Source organism: Rhipicephalus microplus, chromosome 1 (assembly GCF_043290135.1).
Source record: "Rhipicephalus microplus isolate Deutch F79 chromosome 1, USDA_Rmic, whole genome shotgun sequence".
NCBI classification, from domain to species: Eukaryota; Metazoa; Arthropoda; class Arachnida; order Ixodida; family Ixodidae; genus Rhipicephalus; species Rhipicephalus microplus.
Genome location: NC_134700.1, coordinates 68,083,558 through 68,103,918, shown reverse-complemented (window position 1 = coordinate 68,103,918; position 20,361 = coordinate 68,083,558). Strand labels below are relative to the sequence as shown.

General features: G+C 47.1%; 1 protein-coding gene across 7 annotated transcripts in view; it reads left to right on the top strand.

The window, feature by feature from the left end:
* Nucleotides 1–20,361, top strand: part of LOC119178743 (uncharacterized) — a 168,873-nt gene that overhangs the window by 126,113 nt on the left and 22,399 nt on the right. For all 7 annotated transcript variants that reach the window (XM_075875543.1, XM_075875630.1, XM_075875588.1 and 4 more), the window contains 2 exons: nucleotides 11,726–11,880; nucleotides 19,906–20,058. In XM_075875543.1, coding sequence (XP_075731658.1) covers nucleotides 11,726–11,880; nucleotides 19,906–20,058 — 308 coding nt within the window. The remainder of the gene's footprint in view (nucleotides 1–11,725; nucleotides 11,881–19,905; nucleotides 20,059–20,361) is intronic.

The window sequence follows — 20,361 nt, the reverse complement described above, 5'->3', positions numbered from 1 at the left end:
TTTGTCGGCCTCTCTACTCAATGCAGCATCATTCGCAGCACTCAAACTCGATTCGTCTTTGAATCTGCTGCTATTCTCACACGTGCTAGCTTCCTCTGCGGCTCTAAACTGCACCTCACTTGTTTGTTCCGCGCACTTCTTGTGCGCTACACTTGCGGATGGCTGAAACTTCCGCCTCATTGCTTCAACTTCCTCTTGTTCCCCTTTTTTCTTTTCTTCTCTTTCTTTTTTCTTCATTCCTCCAACCTTTTGAAAACTTTTGATGCGAATCCAATATCCTTCTCACTGGCATTTTGAAAAATTAGCTCTAAAATTTGTGACCGGCTCATTCCTTTCTTAACCTTAATGATTAGGTCTTCGCAAATATACAGAAGACCACCTTTAGCAGTGTCTTCACCTCCATGATTGCCGTTATACTTTGGTCCTGCATCTCACACAAATGAAGGGGATCCCCCTAACACACAAATAGGTTATTTCCCTACTCACACACAATCCAGCTTCTATTTAAATCGCACTCACAAAATGAAGCCTGGAAAGTCAAAGCAAGGACCAAGTACTCACCACAACACAGCACCATGTCGTGAAGTCCATCCCACCGCTGCCAACCAGTTGTAAAGGGTAGGAAGTAGATGATGGCATCCCACCGCTGCCACCAGTGGTTAAGCTGGCTCGAAGGTAGTCGATGGTAGGTGCGGCGGGTATCTCTTTAGGGTAGCTGGCTCCCCGCCGTCGTCCGCATAACCGATGTTCGTAGAGGTAGAACGAAGATTTATTTACATTATAGAAGAAAGGTAGGAACTGTACAAGATCCTGCATTATGTACAACAGAGATTCAGTTCATGATACCGCTCATGATTCCACACAAGATTCAGCACTATTTACAAAAATGCTTCAGCTTTTATAGCCCGCCGTCACCGCCGTCCGAAGGAGGTGGTGATCACTCTTGCCACAGAGCAGGGGACGAAGTCTTTGTGGTCCACCCACCAGAAAGGGTGCAGATATTGCACCACTCGGCTGGGCAAAACGGTCCAATGGTAAAAGGAATGCACCACAGAAAGACACACCCGGCCCACGCCTTGAAGGCACCGCAGGGCAAGGAGGTAGAGTCCGGAGAGGGAAAGTTGAGCTCCTCCGGGGAGATGGCTGCTAACCCAAACGTCAGCAGCGGTCCATGCTGCTTTCAGCTTCAGGCAGTCGAAACACTCGATCCCGGTGAACAGCTTCTTTGATGCGTTCCCACGCTTCGGGACTGTCGGTGCGTTGAAATGGCCGCGCGTAGATGACAAAGCTGAGTCAAGAGGTTGACTTAATGAGACCTGCCACAGTGGCGCCGTTCTCCCGCTGTTCGAGCCCGTTCAACAAAAGATTTGTCTCGGGAAGCTTTCGTTGAGACCCGATTGCTTCCTGGAACATCTACAGGACAGCGTCTTGTAGACTGGGCGCCGATTGGGTTAAAAGCCTCCCTAAAAGACCAGCTTACGCACAGTAGGGTCTGCCCAGACGAATTGCCGGGCCAAACGTAACAGTACCCAATCAGGCTAAATGTGCTGCACTTGAAGTCAATTTCCGTGCGTCTCGTGCCGAGCAAAGCACAGGGAATGGCCAGGCAGCCCTAAACGACATCTTCTCTGTAATGGGAATTTCTCGCAGGGGACTTCACCACAAAAGCTATCAGAGCTATTTGAAAAATAAACTGAATCCTGCGGCAACAAGAGCTGCGACAAGGTTCTATCTGATTGCGCAATGTCAGTGAAAACATTATGCCAAGATCTGTGCTTTGACAACCCAGGTAATGTGGCCATCTGTTATGATGGCACATGGATGAGCAGAGGCCACCTGTCGCACATTAGTGTGGGTGTTGTTATAGAGCTGTTTTCTGCCTATGTTTTAGACTATGTTGTCCTGTCAAGTTTTTGTGCCCAATTGCATCGGTGGCAATTGCATCGGTGGCAGAAACTCCAGGCGAACGTGCGTCAAGCGAACACTCACAATGTGGGCTGAACAGTTGTCGACGATCAAAAGAATTTTTCTATTTTCTTTCCTCATTTGTTCGTCGAGTTTGATGAGCCACTGCGAAAACAATTCTCTTGTCATCGAGGCACGCTTGTTCGCACAATAGTCGAACGGTAGGGATACGACGTTCTTCATGCAGCGAGGCTTTGCGTATTTTCCAATGACAAGCGGCTTGATTTTCTTCGTGCCCGACGCATTGCAGCAGAGCAAGACCGTCACGCGGAGATGCGACTTCTTGCCTCCTTTACACTGCTGACCTTTGAAGTGCATCGTCCGATCTGGCAAGAGCTGGTAGAAGCACGCGGTCTCGTCCGCGTTGAAAATGTCGTCTTCGGAGTACGACTCTGCCACCTCTCGGAAACGATTGTTCCGCCAGGAATCTGCACCCTCTTTGTCCGCAGCCTTTTCTTCACCTGAGACTACCTGCCAGGTTATGCCGTTTCTCTGGCGAAAACGAAAAAGCCAACCCGCACTTGCATCAAACCCAGTTACTTCAAGTGCGTCGGCGAACTCGCGGGCTTTTTCTTGAAGCATTGGGCCAGACACTGGGATGTTTTGCAGCCGGGCATCTTTAACCAGGTCAGCACAGCTTGGTCGACATCTTGAAAATTTCCCAGGCGCAACCGTTTCCTCGTAGGTGCAAGTTGTGACTCTCGGTGAAGCTTCAGAATCTTTTCTCTGTCTTTCCAAATGGTCGCGACAGTCGACGGGGCAATGCCACGCTCCCTGCAGAGGTCGATTTGCTTTTTGCCCGAGTCAAGTTCCCTCAACAAATCCACCTTTTCTTGCAGGGAAAACTCCTTTCGCCTCTTCTTAGCGCTGTCACCTGGTGCATTCATCGTCGGGTCTCCAAACACTTTGCAGAAAGCTAAGAAAAAAAGAACGACAACAAAACGCAGCAGACTTCACACGTGCGTGGCACGAAGGACGCACGACGAAGGACGAGGCAACGAGGCTAGGCCTGCTAAGCTGCCACACATCAAACCATACCTGTGTGGTGGCGCTAGCAGTCGGCTCTCAACACGGTGATGATGATAGCTTCCGTGCATGGAAAAAAACAGCGGCTACTGCGCTACGTGAGAGTTGCGGTGCTGCTACTTTTAACTAAATTCGTAATACTGATGTTCCTTGCGTATAGGCGAGCAAATAAATTATCCACATTATTCTGAAATATACATTGTACTGAAATTCGTTGTTCTGAAATATTTTTACATTGAAAATATATAGACAATCTGGCGGGGATTTTCAAAATATTCGTAAATCTGAAAAAATCGTTAATTCGGTGTTCGTAGTAACGAGATTTGACTGTAATGACTAATAAAAAACAAAACTGTAAGAGGTACATACAAACTGAGTTCATATTTGACATCTGCACATGTAAATAGACCATCTCGTAAGTTTTCATCACCCTAGCTTAAATAATAAGATGCCTGATGGCTAAGTGCCTCTTCCCCCCTTAACGGATGAAAAATACACGTGAGCACTTTGTTGATTTTGTTAGGGTCAGCGCAAGGTGCAAAAAAGAGGCAAAATATTTGCATAGTGGTGAACCGCACACAATATTGTCACAATGCAGAAACAGCAGCAGTCGAATCCAGGGAACTCACTTTAATTGTATTAGAATACTGGCAAACTGATCGGAAGAGAACCTCGTCTTCTTCACTCGCTGCGCGTGTTCTTCGTTGTTCACTTCGTGCTGCATATTCAATGTGGCATTTGCCCCCCTCCAGAGAGCAGCGTCCCGATGCTCTTGTACAAAAGACGATGTAGTAGATGTATGGTGTAAATCAGTCCGAAAAGTAGGGCTTCATTCGCACAACGTGCACGATTTCTGGTTTTTGGTGGCGAGTTGTCGAGGGGTTGTCAGGAACGACCACGTAATTAACGTCGCTCAGGCGCTGTAAAACTGTGTAGGGGCCAAAATACTTCTTCAGCAATTTTTCGGACAGTCCCCGGCGGCGGATAGGACTCCATACCCAGACTTTGTCGCCGGCCCGATAGACGACATGTCGGTGTCGCAGATTATAACGTTGGGCGTCATAATTTTGCTGCTGGGTGATTCGGACGCGCGCAAGCTGCCTCGCTTCTTCTGCTCGTTGGATAAAAGATGCAGCGTCCAAATCGATGTCATTGCAGTCGTGCAGTAACATGGCGTCAAGCATCGTCGTCACGTCACGGCCATGAAGGAGACTGAACGGCGTTCTTCGTGTAGTTTCTTGCTGCGCTGTATTATAGGCGAACGTGATGTACGGTAGAATGTCGTCCCAGTTCTTGTGATCCACGTCAACGTACATACTCAACATGTCGGCAATAGTCTTGTTGAGGCGTTCTGTTAAGCCGTTGGTTTGTGGATGATAGGAAGTGGTTTTCCGATGGGCGGTTCCACTGAGTTCAAGCACTGTCTTCAGGAGCGCGGCCGTGAAAGCGGCACCTCGATCCGTTATTATGATTGTTGGAGCACCGTGCCTCAGGATGATATTTTCTACGAAGAATCGTGCGGTTTCAACGGCGGTGCCACTTGACAACGCCTTTGTTTCGGCATAGCGCGTAAGATAATCAGTGGCGACTATTACCCACTTGTTGCCAGCATGGGAAGTCGGATATGGTTCAAGGAGATCCATTCCAATTTGGGCAAAAGGTACCGTGGGCACTTGAATTGGTTGTAATAAGTGCAGTCCACTTATAACGATATCGAGAAAACCTAAAAATATGATCGTTATAACCGGTGATCGTTATATCTGGACTGCCGCCAAAAAATCGTCGCCGGACGTACCTTTTGTAGCTCCAGGCTTCATTTCGCTATTTTCACCAATTAATAAATATTGTACATAGTAGGATGTCAAAAACAAGACTTTATTTCTTACTCCGAAGAACGCATCACGGGTTCGCTGAGGAAGAGAGACTGACCGACGGCGGGGTGGGAGCAGTGGGAGGAAGAAAGCACAGCCGGAATGCCAACGAGGCCCCGCCCCGATGCCGCCGCACCGCTTTGCTTTTCGCTTTTTTTATTTTCTCTCACTTTCCCGCTTTCGTTCGGCAAGCTACGAGTAGCTTGCCGGCTTGCCGTTGTAGAAGGCGGGGAGCCGCGGAGCGCGGCGCTTTGCTTTTCGCATTTTTTTTTTTAATTCTTTCAGCCTCTTCGCGGTCGACGCGCGGCGAGGCGCAAAACGTGACACAGCTGGCGCCATCTGTAGCGCGTCGCGCCAACTCGCGATGCTCTCGTTGGCTTTTTGAACGGCCGGGACGCGATGCCGGCGCTGTGCTGCAGTGGCGGCAGATACGTACTCGCCTACGCTAACTTTTCGTCTTGTCTCGGCATAGTTCGTTTCAGAGGAACTTATCAATCTTAATGTTACGATTATTCTGAATGAAACATGCCGTCCACGGCAAACTTTTCATCGTTGTATCCGATATGCGGTGGATAACATATCGTTATATATGGTTTTTTTTCCCATAGCCCCAATGCATAAAATGAGACTGTTAAGTCGACCCATCGTTATAACCGATATATCGTTATATGTGGTATCGTTATAAGTGGACTGCACTGTAGTCCAGCTGGTTTTAACGGTGGCGATTTTCGTCATTGGCAATCGAGGCACGTGCGCACATAATGCTTCACAGTAGCTGGAAGTCTTGGCCAGTAGTACTTCTGTTGGATTCTGGCCAATGTGCGTGTGTATCCGAGATGACCAGACGTTGGCTCATCGTGGCAAGCACAAAGTATCTCCTCACGAAGTGATGTCGGAACGACCAGTAGGTGGGTGCTTCCTCTGGCAGAAAAGTTCTTCTTATAGAGAACACCACTACGTAAGCAGAATGACGGCAGGCTCCTTGCAAATCTTCTAGGGACGGTTGTTGTCCGGCCATTCAAAAATTCAATAAGAAAAAGCAACTCACTGTCTTCTTTCTGCTTGCACGAAATCGTAGTGGTGTCAACGACTCCTACAAACGCCATGCTGTCATCTTCTGTGTCATCGTCGTGCTTTATCGGTGACCTTGATAAGCAATCGGCGTCGGCGTGCTGCCGTCCGGACTTATACACGACCGTCATATCAAACTCTTGGAGGCGTAAGCTCCACCGTGCGAGCCGACCAGACGGGTCTTTCAAGTTGGTCAGCCAGCAGAGGGAATGATGGTCGCTGACTACGTGAAATGAACGACCATAGAGGTACGGACGAAACTTCATAACCGCCCATACGACAGCAAGACACTCTTTTTCCGTTGTGGAGTACGTAGTTGGACTCAGCGCGGGAAAGCGTCCTACTAGCATATGCGATTACACGCTCGGCTGAGTCTTGCCACTGGACGAGTACAGCGCCTAAACCCACGTTGCTGGCATCTGTATGGACCATGGTAGGAGCATCCTCATCAAAGTGAGCAAGCACAGGCGGAGTCTGCAGGCGTTGTCGGAGATCGTCAAATGCCACCTGTTGATCGTCGCCCCATGTGAACGAAACGTCTTCTCTTGTGAGTCGTGTTAACGGCGAGGCTATGTGGGAGAAATTGGCAATAAACCTTCGGTAGTATGCGCATAGGCCAAGGAAACGCCTGACTGCTTTCTTGTCTTTTGGTACCCGAAATTTTCTGACGGCCGCAACCTTATCGGGATCAGGTCGAACACCTTCATGGCTCACCACATGGCCTAAAAATTGAAGCTCCTTGAAACCGAAATGACACTTCTCGGGTTTCAGTGTCAGGCCGGCAGACCTTATTGCCCTGAATACCGACAGCAGCCTGCTCAGGTGTTCCTCGAATGTTTTTGAAAAAACAATGACGTCGTCCAGATAGACCAGACATGTCTGCCACTTAAGGCCTGAAAGAACGGTATCCATCAGTCTCTGAAATGTTGCGGGGGCTGAGCACAATCCGAATGTCAAGACTTTAAATTCATAAAGCCCGTCAGGCGTTACAAAAGCCGTTTTTTCTCTATCTCGCTCGTCGACCTCAATTTGCCAATACCCACTTTTGAGGTCCATTGACGAAAAGTAGCGTGCATACCTCAGCCTGTCGAGTGAATCATCGATGCGCGGTAATGGGTACACGTCTTTCTTTGTCACACGGTTCAGCTTGCGGTAGTCGACACAAAATCGCAAGCTTCAGTCTTTCTTTTTAACCAGCACTACCGGCGATGCCCAAGGACTTCTTGACGGCTGGATGACGTCATCATCGAGCATTTTCTTCACTTGTTCCTGGATTGCTTCACGCTCTTTTGGTGCTACGCGGTATGGGTTCTGTCGTATTGGCCTTGCCGTCTCCTCCGTTATTATCCGATGCTGCGTCAGTGGCCTTTGACTGACCCTCGAGGTCGATGAAAAACAGTCTTTGAACTGGTGAAGAAGATCTACTAGACTCTGTCTCTGCGCTGGTGACAAATCCGAGCTTACGTCGATAGGTGGTAGGGCTGACGTGGCTTGCGGCTCGTCCTGTTGTACTACACAGCACTCGCGAATTTCGGTGATCTCGTCGAAGTAGGCAACTGTAGTGCCTTGTGTAATGTGTCGTCGCTCGTTGGTAAAATTCGTTAACAGAACCTCTGCTTCACCGCACGCAACGTTGACGATACTTCTGGCAATTGCAACACCGCGAGATAGTAGGAGCGTCAATACTTGTTCAGCGATTCCTTCTCCAGTATTCTGCTCGCTGCACGTGACTGAAACAAGGCGGCACGATAACGGAGGTACGGTCACATCGTCAATGACTCGTAGGGATTTTCGGTGTAGCGCTGCGCTTTGATCCGCTGAAAAGGTCAGTACACCGTCCGGAATATTGATGATGGCACCATATTCACGCAAGAAATCCATCCCCAAGATTGCCTGTTTGCAACACTCAGAAAGGATAACAAAAGTTGCGACGAAGGATGCATCCCCTATCTTCATTCTTGCGGTGCACTTTCCGGTAGGTGTGAGTAGCTGCCCTCCAGCTCCTCTAATCTGCGGTCCTCTCCATTCCATTCTAACCTTCCTGAGCGTGTCTGCCAGACTCTCACTCATTATTGAGAAGTCCGCGCCAGTGTCGACCAATGCCGTGACGTCATGTCCGTCAATCGTAATTGCAACTTCGGCAGTAACAACCCCATCTTTCGTCGATTCATTGAAAATGTGTCTCTCTTCGCTCGGCAGTAATGGGGGATTTTCAGCACTTCGACGATTCGCAACCTTCCCCCCTGAGGTCGCTGCTTTTAGTTTCCCCGGCGTGGACTAGGAGATCTCCCTCTTGGCATGTCAGTGGTGCTCCATCTAGAGGATGGAGAATAACGCCCAGGAGAGGGTGAGCATGACCGAAACTCAGGAGGAACATCCCGCGGGGTCATGACACTCGTGTCGACGTCAGATGTTCCGTTGAAATGACGCCGAGGAACCGTAGAAGGAAACCCTTGGTACCCTGCGGCGCGATACGGGCAATACCGAACGATGTGGCCTGCTTCCCCACAGTGAAAGCACAGGGGCCTATGATCAGGGGTACGCCAGATGTCAGTTTTGCGAAGTGGTGGCCGCCTCGGCATCGAAGTTTCTCTGTAGTACCAAGGCGCTGTCGGCGGATGTTGCTGGTGGTACTGATGTGGTGTCGGCACGTTCGCTGGCTGTCGGCGGACTACGTCTGCATAGCTTGCCCTGGGAGTGCTCGTGTTCGGCTCAGGATGCGAGAGCGCTTGCCTGATCTCCTGGCGTACAACTTCCATTACTGAGGCGATCGGGCAGTCATTTGGTTTGGCGACGAGTTTCTTGACCTCTTCTTGTACGATTTCTCGTATTAGTTGGCGCAAAGAACCTTCGTCGGGTGTTGTTGCTGTGGTAGAGGCTGCCACGCTAATCGGTGCATTGTGGGTTGGGCGGTGATACTGGCAATAACGTAGATGCAGTGCGCGTTCGATAGATGTCGCCTCCTTGGAGAATTCATCCACACTTGTAGGCGGGTTTCGTACGAGGCCAGCGAACAGCTGCTCCTTAACGCCCCGCATGAGGTGGCTAACCTTTTTGGCTTCGGGCATATTAGGATCTGCTCGACGAAATAGCCGTGCCATGTCCTCAACAAACATCGTAACGGATTCATTTGGTTTCTGAATCCGTGACTTGAGGAGACGCTGTGCGATTTCTCGTCTTTCAGTGCTCGCGAACGTGTCGAGGAACTTCTGCCGGAACTCGTCCCAAGACGACCACACGCGATTCGTGAACCACGTTCGGGCTCCGTCTTGAAGCGGAAAATAAACGTAGCCCAATTTCTGTGTGGTGTTCCAACCGTTAACATTCGCTGTGTGCTCGAATTCCTCGAGCCAGTCATGTGCATCCTCATATGCGTTTCCGTGAAAGTCAACCGGAAGTCGAGGGTTCAAAACAGTCACGTGTGTCGTGCTTGGGCTGGACATGTTGGGGCCAGTGCTTCCAGGCGCCGTCATGCTTTCTGGCACAGTCACGCTTTCCGGCAATGGACCAAACTCCGGGCTGAGGCCTAACAGGCGCCGGCTGCTGCGGTGAACGGGGGTGTCGATGCGCGGAAGTCTTTCTTCACCAGATGCGGGGCTGTTGTCAGGCGTCCCGAACATGTACTCAGCGCCTCCACCAGTGTCACAATGCAGAAACAGCAGCAGTCGAATCCAGGGAACTCACTTTAATTGTATTAGAATACTGGCAAACTGATCGGAAGAGAACCTCGTCTTCTTCACTCGCTGCGCGTGTTCTTCGTTGTTCTCTTCGTGCTGCATATTCAATGTGGCAATATTATCTCACCCCTAAAACTTGATAAAGATATGCAGTGTTGCCTGATGTGTTTACCCACTCCCACTCAGCGCAGAATGTTTGTCAAGAACCTGCACTGTCCTTAATAGATCTAGTACTGCCATGACCGATATCCCCCATGCAATCGATTTTGAAGGTATCTTGGTGGCATTGTTCCTAAATGCGTCGGCGTCTCCGAACAATGTCTTAGCACTGTCTGCATGGTGTCGGACCCTGGTGGCTCACAGCAGATAGCTGAAAGCCTCACACAAGTGAAAATACACCCAAAAGCCAAGGTGCAAGTGGCCCCTGCCCTGTCTCCTCCAAAAGCCCATCACTATTCTGGTCAGTGGATGGTATCACAGAAGTGAGAAGGGCATCATTTGAAGAAATGTGTTCATTGCATGCAATTCTGTCTGCACCAACAGTTGGAGGTGGGAAAAAACAAAGTACACGCTTGCACAACCACTGGGATGACGCCAACTTCTCACGGCATAAGATGAAGGGCAACAAATAACAATGATGATGGATCTACATAAACACGACAGCAGAAAGTAATTCCTGTCTCAACGTCCTTGCTTTTGCATTCACCAAAAACAGGTCTAGTCATGGTATCATAGTCGACACTTTTGTATGCAAATACAAATCTCGTAGCCTACGCTCGTGCTTTCAGGAACTGAAATTATGCTGTGGCTCTCACTTGCATCACTAGTGTGGCTAATCATACAATCAAGCCAGGCCAGACGGCATCAGAAACCAATATGGCTGCTCTCTTCTGTGGCCGTTTGGTCAACTCACAGTGCACAACGACATATCATATGGAAGTTTTGCCAAAGATGTCACATACTAGTGACTGCTGTTATGTCATTTTCAGCCAGTTCTTGCCTATGGGAGCTATGCATTGACTGGCTGAAAATGACGTAACAGCAGGGAAAATTCGGCATGAAGGAACTCATGCTGGGACCATATGTTATCTGGTGACTAATATTTGGACAAGTTTTTTTAAAGGGACACAAAAGAGAAAAGCGTCTTTTTCGTAATAGTATACATCTCAATCCTAAAAACGCTGCTCTTACCACGAGACAAAGCCTGGTAAGGAAGCGATCGGACGAAAAGAAATTGATTGATTGATACGTGGGGTTTAACGTCCCAAAACCACTCTATGATTATGAGAGACGCCGTAGTGGAGGGCTCCGGAAATTTTGACCACCTGGGGTTCTTTAACGTGCACCCAAATCTGAGCACACGGGCCTACAACATTTACGCCTCCATCGGAAATGCAGCCGCCGCAGCCGGGATTCGAACCCGCGCCCTGCGGGTCAGCAGCCGAGTACCTTAGCCACTAGACCACTGCGGCGGGGGGGACGAAAAGAAAACACTGGTGGATACACCACCTTGAGATCCTTACACCAAACAACATGAAGTAGAAGATTTTGATGGTGTCTATTAGGTCCTACGTAGTACTTAGTCAGTCAAGGTGGGGAGGAGAGGAAATAACTTTATGAAAGAAAAAAGAAACGGCAAGATGTGGAAGAATTGATGAAGTACAATTTTATCTCTGAGGGCAATAGACATAGCATACTAAGTTCAAGAAAATTTCATGGAGTCGTGAAAATACGAAAATTACATATTCAAATTAGAAACATCACGTGCAGAGATTTAGGAATGAAATTTAAAAATGAAACATCAACCTTAATTTTCTTCTCTAATGAACTTGTGATGGTGAAACTTTCAACATTAGAGTTGTTTGAGTACTGTTTATCAATCTAAACCAAGACATTGTGGCACTTTAGTGCCCCTTTTATGTGAGGCAGCCATTTAGAAACATCCAATTGTGAAGGTATGCAAATCGTACTTATTCCTGTTGGAATTAGTCAGGAATGACAATATTTTGTGGCAAGAGTTTCATTATTGAAGGGTCCAACTGTGTCAATGCAAGCCAGATGTGTAATTAGAGGCTCATGCGTCTTGCTGACTGATGTGTTGCTTGTGCTGTGCAGGTTTGTGTTCCACGAGTTCTCCGGTAGCAAGGTGGACGAGCGAGTGGAGTTTCCTCTCGAGGGCCTTGACCTGGCACCCTTTGTGTCGGGGCCCAAACCGCAGGCTGCAGAGAGCCTCCTGTATGACCTGCACGCCTACATCTGCCACATAGGAGGTGCGTGTTTGACTGCCTTTCTTTAGCGCATGAAAAATTGATGAAACACTGTCTTGGTTTCCATGTTAATGAAAAATCAGTTCTTTCTTAGCCATAGGAAAGCTTAGATGTGGCATTTCTTGGGGATTGCGCAGCATGAAGTGAGCTCAACAGGAGCCATGTCTGATGTGTGTACCACACGGTTGCTTGACCTGTTTTATTACCAACCACTGTCAAGGTTTTTACGCTAGGGGTGTGAGAATAGTAAGTCTCGAATCAAATACCAAATCAAATCGAGAAAAAAATTTATTAATCGATTATCAAATAATAGCCTTGTTTAAAAGAAGCATGAATGTTTACAAATTTTCATGTACAGTAAAACCCCGTTAATTTGGACTTTACGGGACCGGAGAGAATGTTCGAATTAACTGAGGGTACGAATTATCGCGAGTACGAACAAAACACTTGAAAAATGTCTCCTATGCCATCAGACTTTTATTTATTAAAAAAGTCGGTGATCACAGTTTGCTTCACGGACGCTATGTGTGACAAAGTCACAATTTTGCGAAGTTCCTGCAGGTGGCTTAGTTCGCGCACACTGTCCGAAGAAAGCATGCATATGTCCTCCAAAACGGCCAACGCATGCGCAGTCTCCGTCTATGGTGTGACGTGGACGCTCGTCAGCATCAGTTACGTCCTCATCAGTTGATTCCCCTTTGCCGTCCGAGACCTCGGCGACAATATCTCTGTAGGTCACTGTGCTGGCCACGGCAACATCGCTGTCGATTGCGAAGTAATCGCCCAGAGGCACATCAGCTGGCATCATGCTCACATAGCGGCCGTCTTGCGCTTGGCCAGTTTCCTCATCGGCCACCACCCCCGGATCAGCAGCGTTGTGCACGAAGCCGCTATGCATAAAGCAGCTTGCGACTACTGCAGGTGGTGTGTTGTTCCACACCTTTGTCAGCATGTGGATTGCACTTAGCAGGCTTATTTCGTACTGCTTGCCTCACTCCATGCAGAGCAACATCCTCTTGAGTACCTGCCGTCGATAGCGGCTTTTCACGAACTGTATGATTCCCTGGTCCATCGGCTGCAGGGAAGCCATTGTGTTCGGAGGCAGCAATAGTTGTTCAATCTTCTCGGTCTTGGACACCTTCGTTAGCGCACTACAGTTGTCTAGCACGAACAGCACCTTCCAAGCTTGGCTGCAAAGCGGCGGTCGAGCTGACGAAGCCAGGCTTGAAAGAGTTTGGCAGTCATCCAAGCCTTTCTGTTGAACCGGTAGTCGATAGGCAGCTGCTTAATATTCTTAAAACATCTTGGCTTCGCAGCCTTCCCGATCACCAGCAGCAGCCACTCTGTGCCGGTCATGTTAGCAGCCAGAAGAACTGTCACGCGCTCTTTACTTCGTTTTCCACTAACGCACGGGTCCCCCTTGATTGATATGTGGGGTTTAACGTCCCAAAACCACTATATGATTATGAGAGGCGCCGTAGTGGAGGGCTCCGGAAATTTAGACCACCTGGGGTTCTTTAACGTGCACCCAAATCTGAGCACACGGGCCTACAACATTTCCGCCTCCATCGGAAATGCAGCCGCCGCAGCCGGGATTCGAACTCGCGCCCTGCGGGCACGGGTCCCCCATAATGACGAGAAGCAGGCATATTGAAATTCGTGCCCCTGTTTCACACATGCTCTTTTGCCACTCTAGCCGTGAAATGCATCATCATACAGCTGGTCGCGGAAACGCTAATCTACGAGGCTTTCATTGCCTCAGAACATTCATAGACGTTCGTAGCAATACCATGCACGGCTTCAAGCACGTCTAAATCTCATCATAACAGCTTATTGACAGCACTCTATATGACCGTTGAGTGCGCGGCCGCGTGTACTGTGCAGCCGGCTCGTAATGCACTAGCCGGCAGCATTCGGTGATATGTGCGAAATGTGTAACTACTATGACAAAACATCGGTGCGCTTGGCATCACATTTTTCACATCACATCACAAAAAGCAAATGTATGAAGGTCGTTTCGAGGCCCAATTATGGGCCTCGAAACGACCTTCATACATTTGCTTTTTGTGCACTTGTTTTTAAAAGTTGGAGCTAGCTGAGGCAGGAAAGTTAAATACGGAGAAATGCTCTTTCCGATAAGCCCAAGAAGCCGGCTCCCGGCCCCGGCATCGTGAAGCCATAATTTTTTTTAAATCGCTGTTTTCTCGCGATTCAGAAAAAGTTTCGCTACCTAGGTGGGTGAAACGAATTTTCCGAAGCACTTCTGCCCGGTTTTCAGTGTAGATATTTTGGAATCAAATAGAAAAAGGCTTCCAGAAACTGAAAACTTGATTTTCAAAAAAATCGATGTTTTTGCCATTTTTTGCAATCTAAAGCCGCATCCCCCATTACGGAGCGAGGATACCCCGGAAACAGAACTTTTTCATTTTTTCAGATATTTTAATGAAACTTTCAGGGTATGTTCACTACATTACAACTAGAAAAAATGCAAAGTTTCATGAAATTGTGTTCAGGGGTTGTAGTTACTGAGGTCTAATTGGGTGGTTCACTTGTGTGCCTGAGGAAGGGCCGGAAGAAATCCCAGGACATACCATAAGGCTGAAATTTTTTTCTGGTCATCCCTGGATAGATATCCTAGAGCGCTAAAGAGCCGTTTTTTTTTCCATTTTCCCTCCCAAAAAAATTTTTATGCAACATTGAATTTGATGTAGCCAGTAGGCATGACATAAAAAATTAATTGTTTATTAATAATTATAGCACGAATCTTCGAAAAATGAAGCTTGTTACACCCTGGCAAAATCATCCAGGAGCAGAATAAAGGAACGGCAGACAAATCTGATAAGCAGTTCTTCAGAAATCACTTTTCTCAGTACCACAACTAGCTAAAAAATTTATTTTGAGAAAACAGGCTTTGAAAGTTCAGCACATGTGTTTTTCTCGAAAAGCTCCGGCAGAGTAGCTTTAAGTGTTCTTGTGCACTCTTTTTTTTCTTTTGTCTTCCCTCCATCTTCTCTAAGTGCCGTATAGAATTTTTTTCAGATGTAGGGCATCTTGTTCAAGAGCCAGCTCCTAGTGAGCCACCATTTCTTGCAGGTTCTCCAGGATGTTGTGAGCAGTGTGGCTCTTGGTCACACTCCGGTTTTTCAATGCAAAGCTTCTCATCTCGAAATTGGAGCTTAAATAGTGGCTGGCAGGTGATGCTGATATAACTGTGGTTAGACCTGAACGTCCGCATGTCACTTGTTAACGAAGTCGACTCTACGCCTTCCCGAAGGTCTGCGTGCATTCTCTCCTTGACAGCCATGACTGTGTGTTGTCTCGGTACAACTCCAGGATGATTGTTCTTGAAAATGAGTGTGGCTGGGTATCTTGTACAAAGGCTCCATGTAGTTCATCAGTTCTTTAAAACCGCGATTTTCAACAAAGCTGTAAGGCTGGTGGTTGAATGCCTGCGTTCAGAGAATCTTTATGGCTATCGCTGTTTTCTCACGCTGCGATAGGTCCTTGCCCGACTTGAGCGCATTTTTTATGAGTGGCTGTGCCCTGTTTGGTCGTTTTTGCTTACTGCTGTCTCTCATGAACACACTGTGCCAGGAAAAGTTTTAGTGAAAGGTTATAGCATCTTTTCCTGATCACAATAGGATCTATATTCTTAAACAGCATTTAATGATAATATCTGGAGTTTTACGTACCAAAACCACGTTTTGATTGTGAGAGACGGTGTAGTAGAGGGCTCCAGAACTTTTTAACCATCTGGTGTTCTTTGACGTGCACTGTCATTGCACAGTACACAAGCCTCTTCCATTTCGCCTCTAATGAAATGCGGCCGTCTCGGCCGGCGACCTTCGGGTCAGCAGCTGAGCACCCTAGCCATTGTTCCACCAAGGCGGACTCCTAAATACAGTGATTCCACTCCTGCACAAATTGCATCAAAATGTGCCAAATCAGATTTACTGTGCTATATTGATAATATCAACGGAAATCACGCCAAACTGCGCCAAAGTCGGATTTGGGAGCCCGCAATCGCCACGCCGACGCATCCTTGTTCTCATGGCCACAAAAGTAACAATCACATACCTAGAATTATTCCTATTAATAATAGCGGTCGTGTGTGTGCGTTCTAAATAATCCACAATGCTATGTTCGGTGCCGTGCAACTTTTGTTGTGCAAGTCTCCGCTTAAGGGGGGAGGTGGCATTGAAAAAGAACTTTATTTGTTGACCTACGGCAATGAAATTTGGCATGCATACTCGTAAGTGTCTAGAATAGGGAAATATGCAGTTTCATCATGATAGCTTCAGTAGTTCTCAAGTTACATAATGCTACACGATCCAATTACATGGTCTGCTCATGGAAAGCCTAGCGCTGCAACAAAACATGCCAGAAAGCTGCGAATGGTGTTGCTCTTTACTCAAAAAAAAGCTACAGGGTATGGCACTCTCGGAATTTTTTAATAAGTTCTCTTTTTTTTAGAGATCATCATGGCTGCCGACACACATTGTCAGAAACCATGGCACGGACAAATCATCATCTAGAAAAATAACAGGGCCACAAAACAGAAATTGATTGCTGTACCCACAAGCAGTGTTCAGTGATTCAGGGAAAAAAACAGAATCAAAATCGGTCCAGTCATTCTCGTGCTACTCTTTCCACGAGCAATGCACAATGCCCAAAACACACTTGTGAGAAAAAGCCTGTCGAAGTTTTCGACAGGCTTTTTTCAATGAACTTGTATGTTTCTCGTTGGATATTGGTGAAAATCGGCACAGACACAAAGAATAACCTCACAGTGCTTTTATAAAAATTTTGAAGCGATACCACGAATACTTTACGAGAAACAAATTATTTCTTCATGGAACCATGTGGAGGGGCTGAGCATAATGTCAAAAAAAAAAAAAACAGTATTGAAAAAACTGCGTTTAAAGTTTCAACTTTTCATTACATCTCTAAGACACCTAAAAATTGTGATCTCAGGTTTGTCTTGTGATATTTGACTTCTTTTCATGATTTACTCCTTTTCATGAGTTACAAAGAACAAGTATGGATTTCAAACCAAGTTCTTTGTATGAAGGAGTGGTGTGATAGGTATGACACAAAAGATTGTAATTGAATAAAACCATATGCTGAAATTATTACACATAATTTTTGTGCTGAATTTGTAATTAGCGTAATTAAGTACTTGATTACAAATATTCACTGAACTTTTTTTTTTATTTGGAAAAAAGTTTATTACATCAGAAAAATGGATCACACCATGACGGCCTATGCCTTCTTTCTAAATAACAAAGTTATGGGCAGAAGACTGGTGGCACGGGAATTTCTAGCAGTATAATTAATAACACGAAACGGGCATATAAAAATTCGTGCCCCTGATTTACACATGCTCTTTCGCCGCTCTAGCCGTGAAATGCATCATCTTACAGCTGGTCGCGGAAACTCTAATCTACAGCAATTCATTAACCTCGGAACATTCATAGACGTTCGTGGCGATATCAAGCACGGCTCCAAGCACGTCTGAATCGCATCACAAAAGCTTATTGACAGCACTCCATATGACCGTGGGGTGCGCGGCCGCGTGGACAGTGCAGCCGGCGCGTAATGCACTTGCCGGCGGCGTTCGATGACGATGCGCGAAATGTGTAACTACGAGACAAAAAATTGGCAAGCACTTGGCATCGCATTTTCGAATGACGACGCGAGAAACTGCTAGCCGCTGTTCCGAGCGATCCTTGGCAGTGAAGGGGGGGGGGGGGGGGGGGGGTGACGAGCTTGACTGTGTTGTCCGCTGCCGATGTGTAAAATGCCCGTACAATATTTAGAGGAGCTAGCGAGTGATGTGGTACATGCCTTGCGAAGAAGCACGTCACCATGAGTGCGCTTGCGCGTCGTTCCTGCCCGCAGTCTCGCTGTCAGCGGAGTTAGGCCTAAAGCCGACTCCGATGACGCGCCGCACTTGTAGACCGCCGCACGCCCGCTCGTAGTAATCTGATCGTGCATCTCGTAGTAATCAGATCGTGCCGCCGCTTACAGCTTCGTTGCTTGCGAAGAAGCACGTCGCCACGAATGCACTAGAGCGTCGTTCCTGCCCGCAGTCGGCGGAGTTAGGGCTAAAGACGACTCCAGTGACGCGCGGCGCTCGTAGACCGCGCTGACGCTCGTAGTAACCTGCTTGTAATTAAAGTGTAGTTATATCTTAAGTGATTATCAAGCCGTGAACACGTCACGAAGTGGCGATTTTTGAGAGCCATGTCCTCGCGACGCACAAGCAGCAGACGACGATCTCCCGAAGCGAGCATCGGGCCAATGGCGAGGCGAGCTGAGGCAACATGGCGGCCACGGCCAATCAAGAGCCTCAAAACGACCTTCAAACATTTGCTTTTTGCTCGCTTGTTCTTAAAGGGAGGAGCCAGCTGAGGCGGGAAAGTTAAACACGGAGAAATGCTCTTTCCGATGAGCCCAAGAAGCCGGCTCCCGGCCCAAGCATCGCGAAGCTATAATTTTTTGAAAATCGCCGTTTTCTCGCCATTTCCAGAAAAATTTTTGCTACCTAGGTGGGTGAAACGAATTTTCCGAAGCACTTCTGCGCGGTTTTCAGTGTAGATATTTTGGAACCAGATGGAAAAAGGGTTCCAGAAACTGAAAACTTGAGGTTCAAAAAATCGATTTTTTTGCCATTTCTCGCGATCCCAAAGCCGCGTCCCCCTTTAACAGTGAAACGTGCTCTCCGCAGAGGGGCTCCTTACGTTCAGTTCAATTGGTAGCGTGAAACTGGCGGTGATTGATCAGTGGACATCGTCCACTTCAGGAATGCTGTTGATAGCTCGTTTGAAAAGCTCCACAGTGCCCCAAAATGGAAAATCTTGCTGCTTCAAAATCGAAAATTTTGCTGCTTGAAAGTGCTCCAAAGTAGAAAATTTTGCTCCATAATGGAAGATTTTGCCACTTCAATGTGCTCCAATATGGAAAACTTTTGCTTTTCCAAAGTGCTCCATAATGAAAAATTTTGCCACTACAAAGTGCTCGCAAATGAAAGTTTTGCCGCTCCAAAATGGAAAAATTTTGCTTTTTCAAAGTGCTCCAGAATGGAAAAGTTTGCTGCTTCAAAGTGCTCCAAAATGGAAAATTTTACTGCTCCAATGTGGAAAATCGTGCTGCCCGAAAGTGCTCGATAATGGAATATTTTTCCTCTACAAAGTGCTCCAAAATAGAAAAATTTGCTTCTCTAAATTTCTCCAAAATGGAAGATTTTTCCACTTCAAAGTGCTCCAAAATGGAAAAATCTTGCTGCTCCAAAGTGCTCCAGAATGAAAAATATTCCTGCTCCAAAGTGCTTAGAAAATTTTGCTGCTCCAAAGTGCTGCAAAATAGAATATTATTCTGTATATTTTGATCGTGTTATATGCGAGAGAATACATTCACTCACTGTGCGGCCAGATATGTCTGAGTTTGCAAGAGGTCAATGCATGCGCTTACTGGAATCATCAGACAAGTCTAAATCATCAGATTTTACTTAATATTGTGGTCTGTAGATGAAATATCGCTATAACGAAATTTCGCAACAAATTTTTTCACGCTTCTCGTCACTTTTATTGTAGCGGGATTTGACTGTATCACTAGACCTAGAATTCTTTCCAGGTGATCCTTGAGTATAGCTGGGAGAATAGCCGCAACTTCACTGTATTTAAAAAACACTAGAACACTCTTCGGTGTTTTCATAACTGATGTCTGTAGTTGCAAAAGTGAATGCACAAACAGGAAGGAGGGAAATTTGTAATTTCTTGCTTCACTGAGCTCCTTTTTGGTTGGAGTAATTTGCTGCCAATCAAGCATTTGCATTGTTCTTACACCTTCTGTTAATATGTTTCACTCCGACACTGATTTTTTGCTGTTTTTTTAGGAATTGCTGCGTAAGCTTGACCCGCTCACCCACCTGTTCTTAGCAGATTTATACATAGAACATGTCCAGAATGATGAAAGCGGGGAACGATTTGCAGTGAGTGTGCGCCACCTTGCCACCTTTACCTGCAGGGGTCAACTGTGGTCACTACACGGCGTACACGCGGCACTGGACCACAGGCGAGTGGTACCACTACAACGACGAGTCTGTCTGCAAGCAGCCTCCACCTCGGCCGGAAGATCAGGCTCATGCCTACATCCTCTTCTACCAGCGGCGCTCTGCCGGTACTTGTAATCTTTTCACTCTTGGGCGTGGCATTGGCGCAAAAAGCTTTTATGGCAGCGGTCACAGGGCTAGAAGACTGTCGACACCTTGTTTGAGAACAGTTACCCTACCACCTCAAACAAGTAGGAAACGCCACAGGGACAGTTCATTGTAGTTCTGATGGTGTACTCTTGTAGCAAAATGTTCTGGCTTAAGCTTGATATGCATGAAGCAGGAATGAAAAATACAAAATCAACATAGTATCTGCATCTGTGTGAGGTGACTTAATCATATGAAACTTCCATGTGTATATCTTTTTTGCT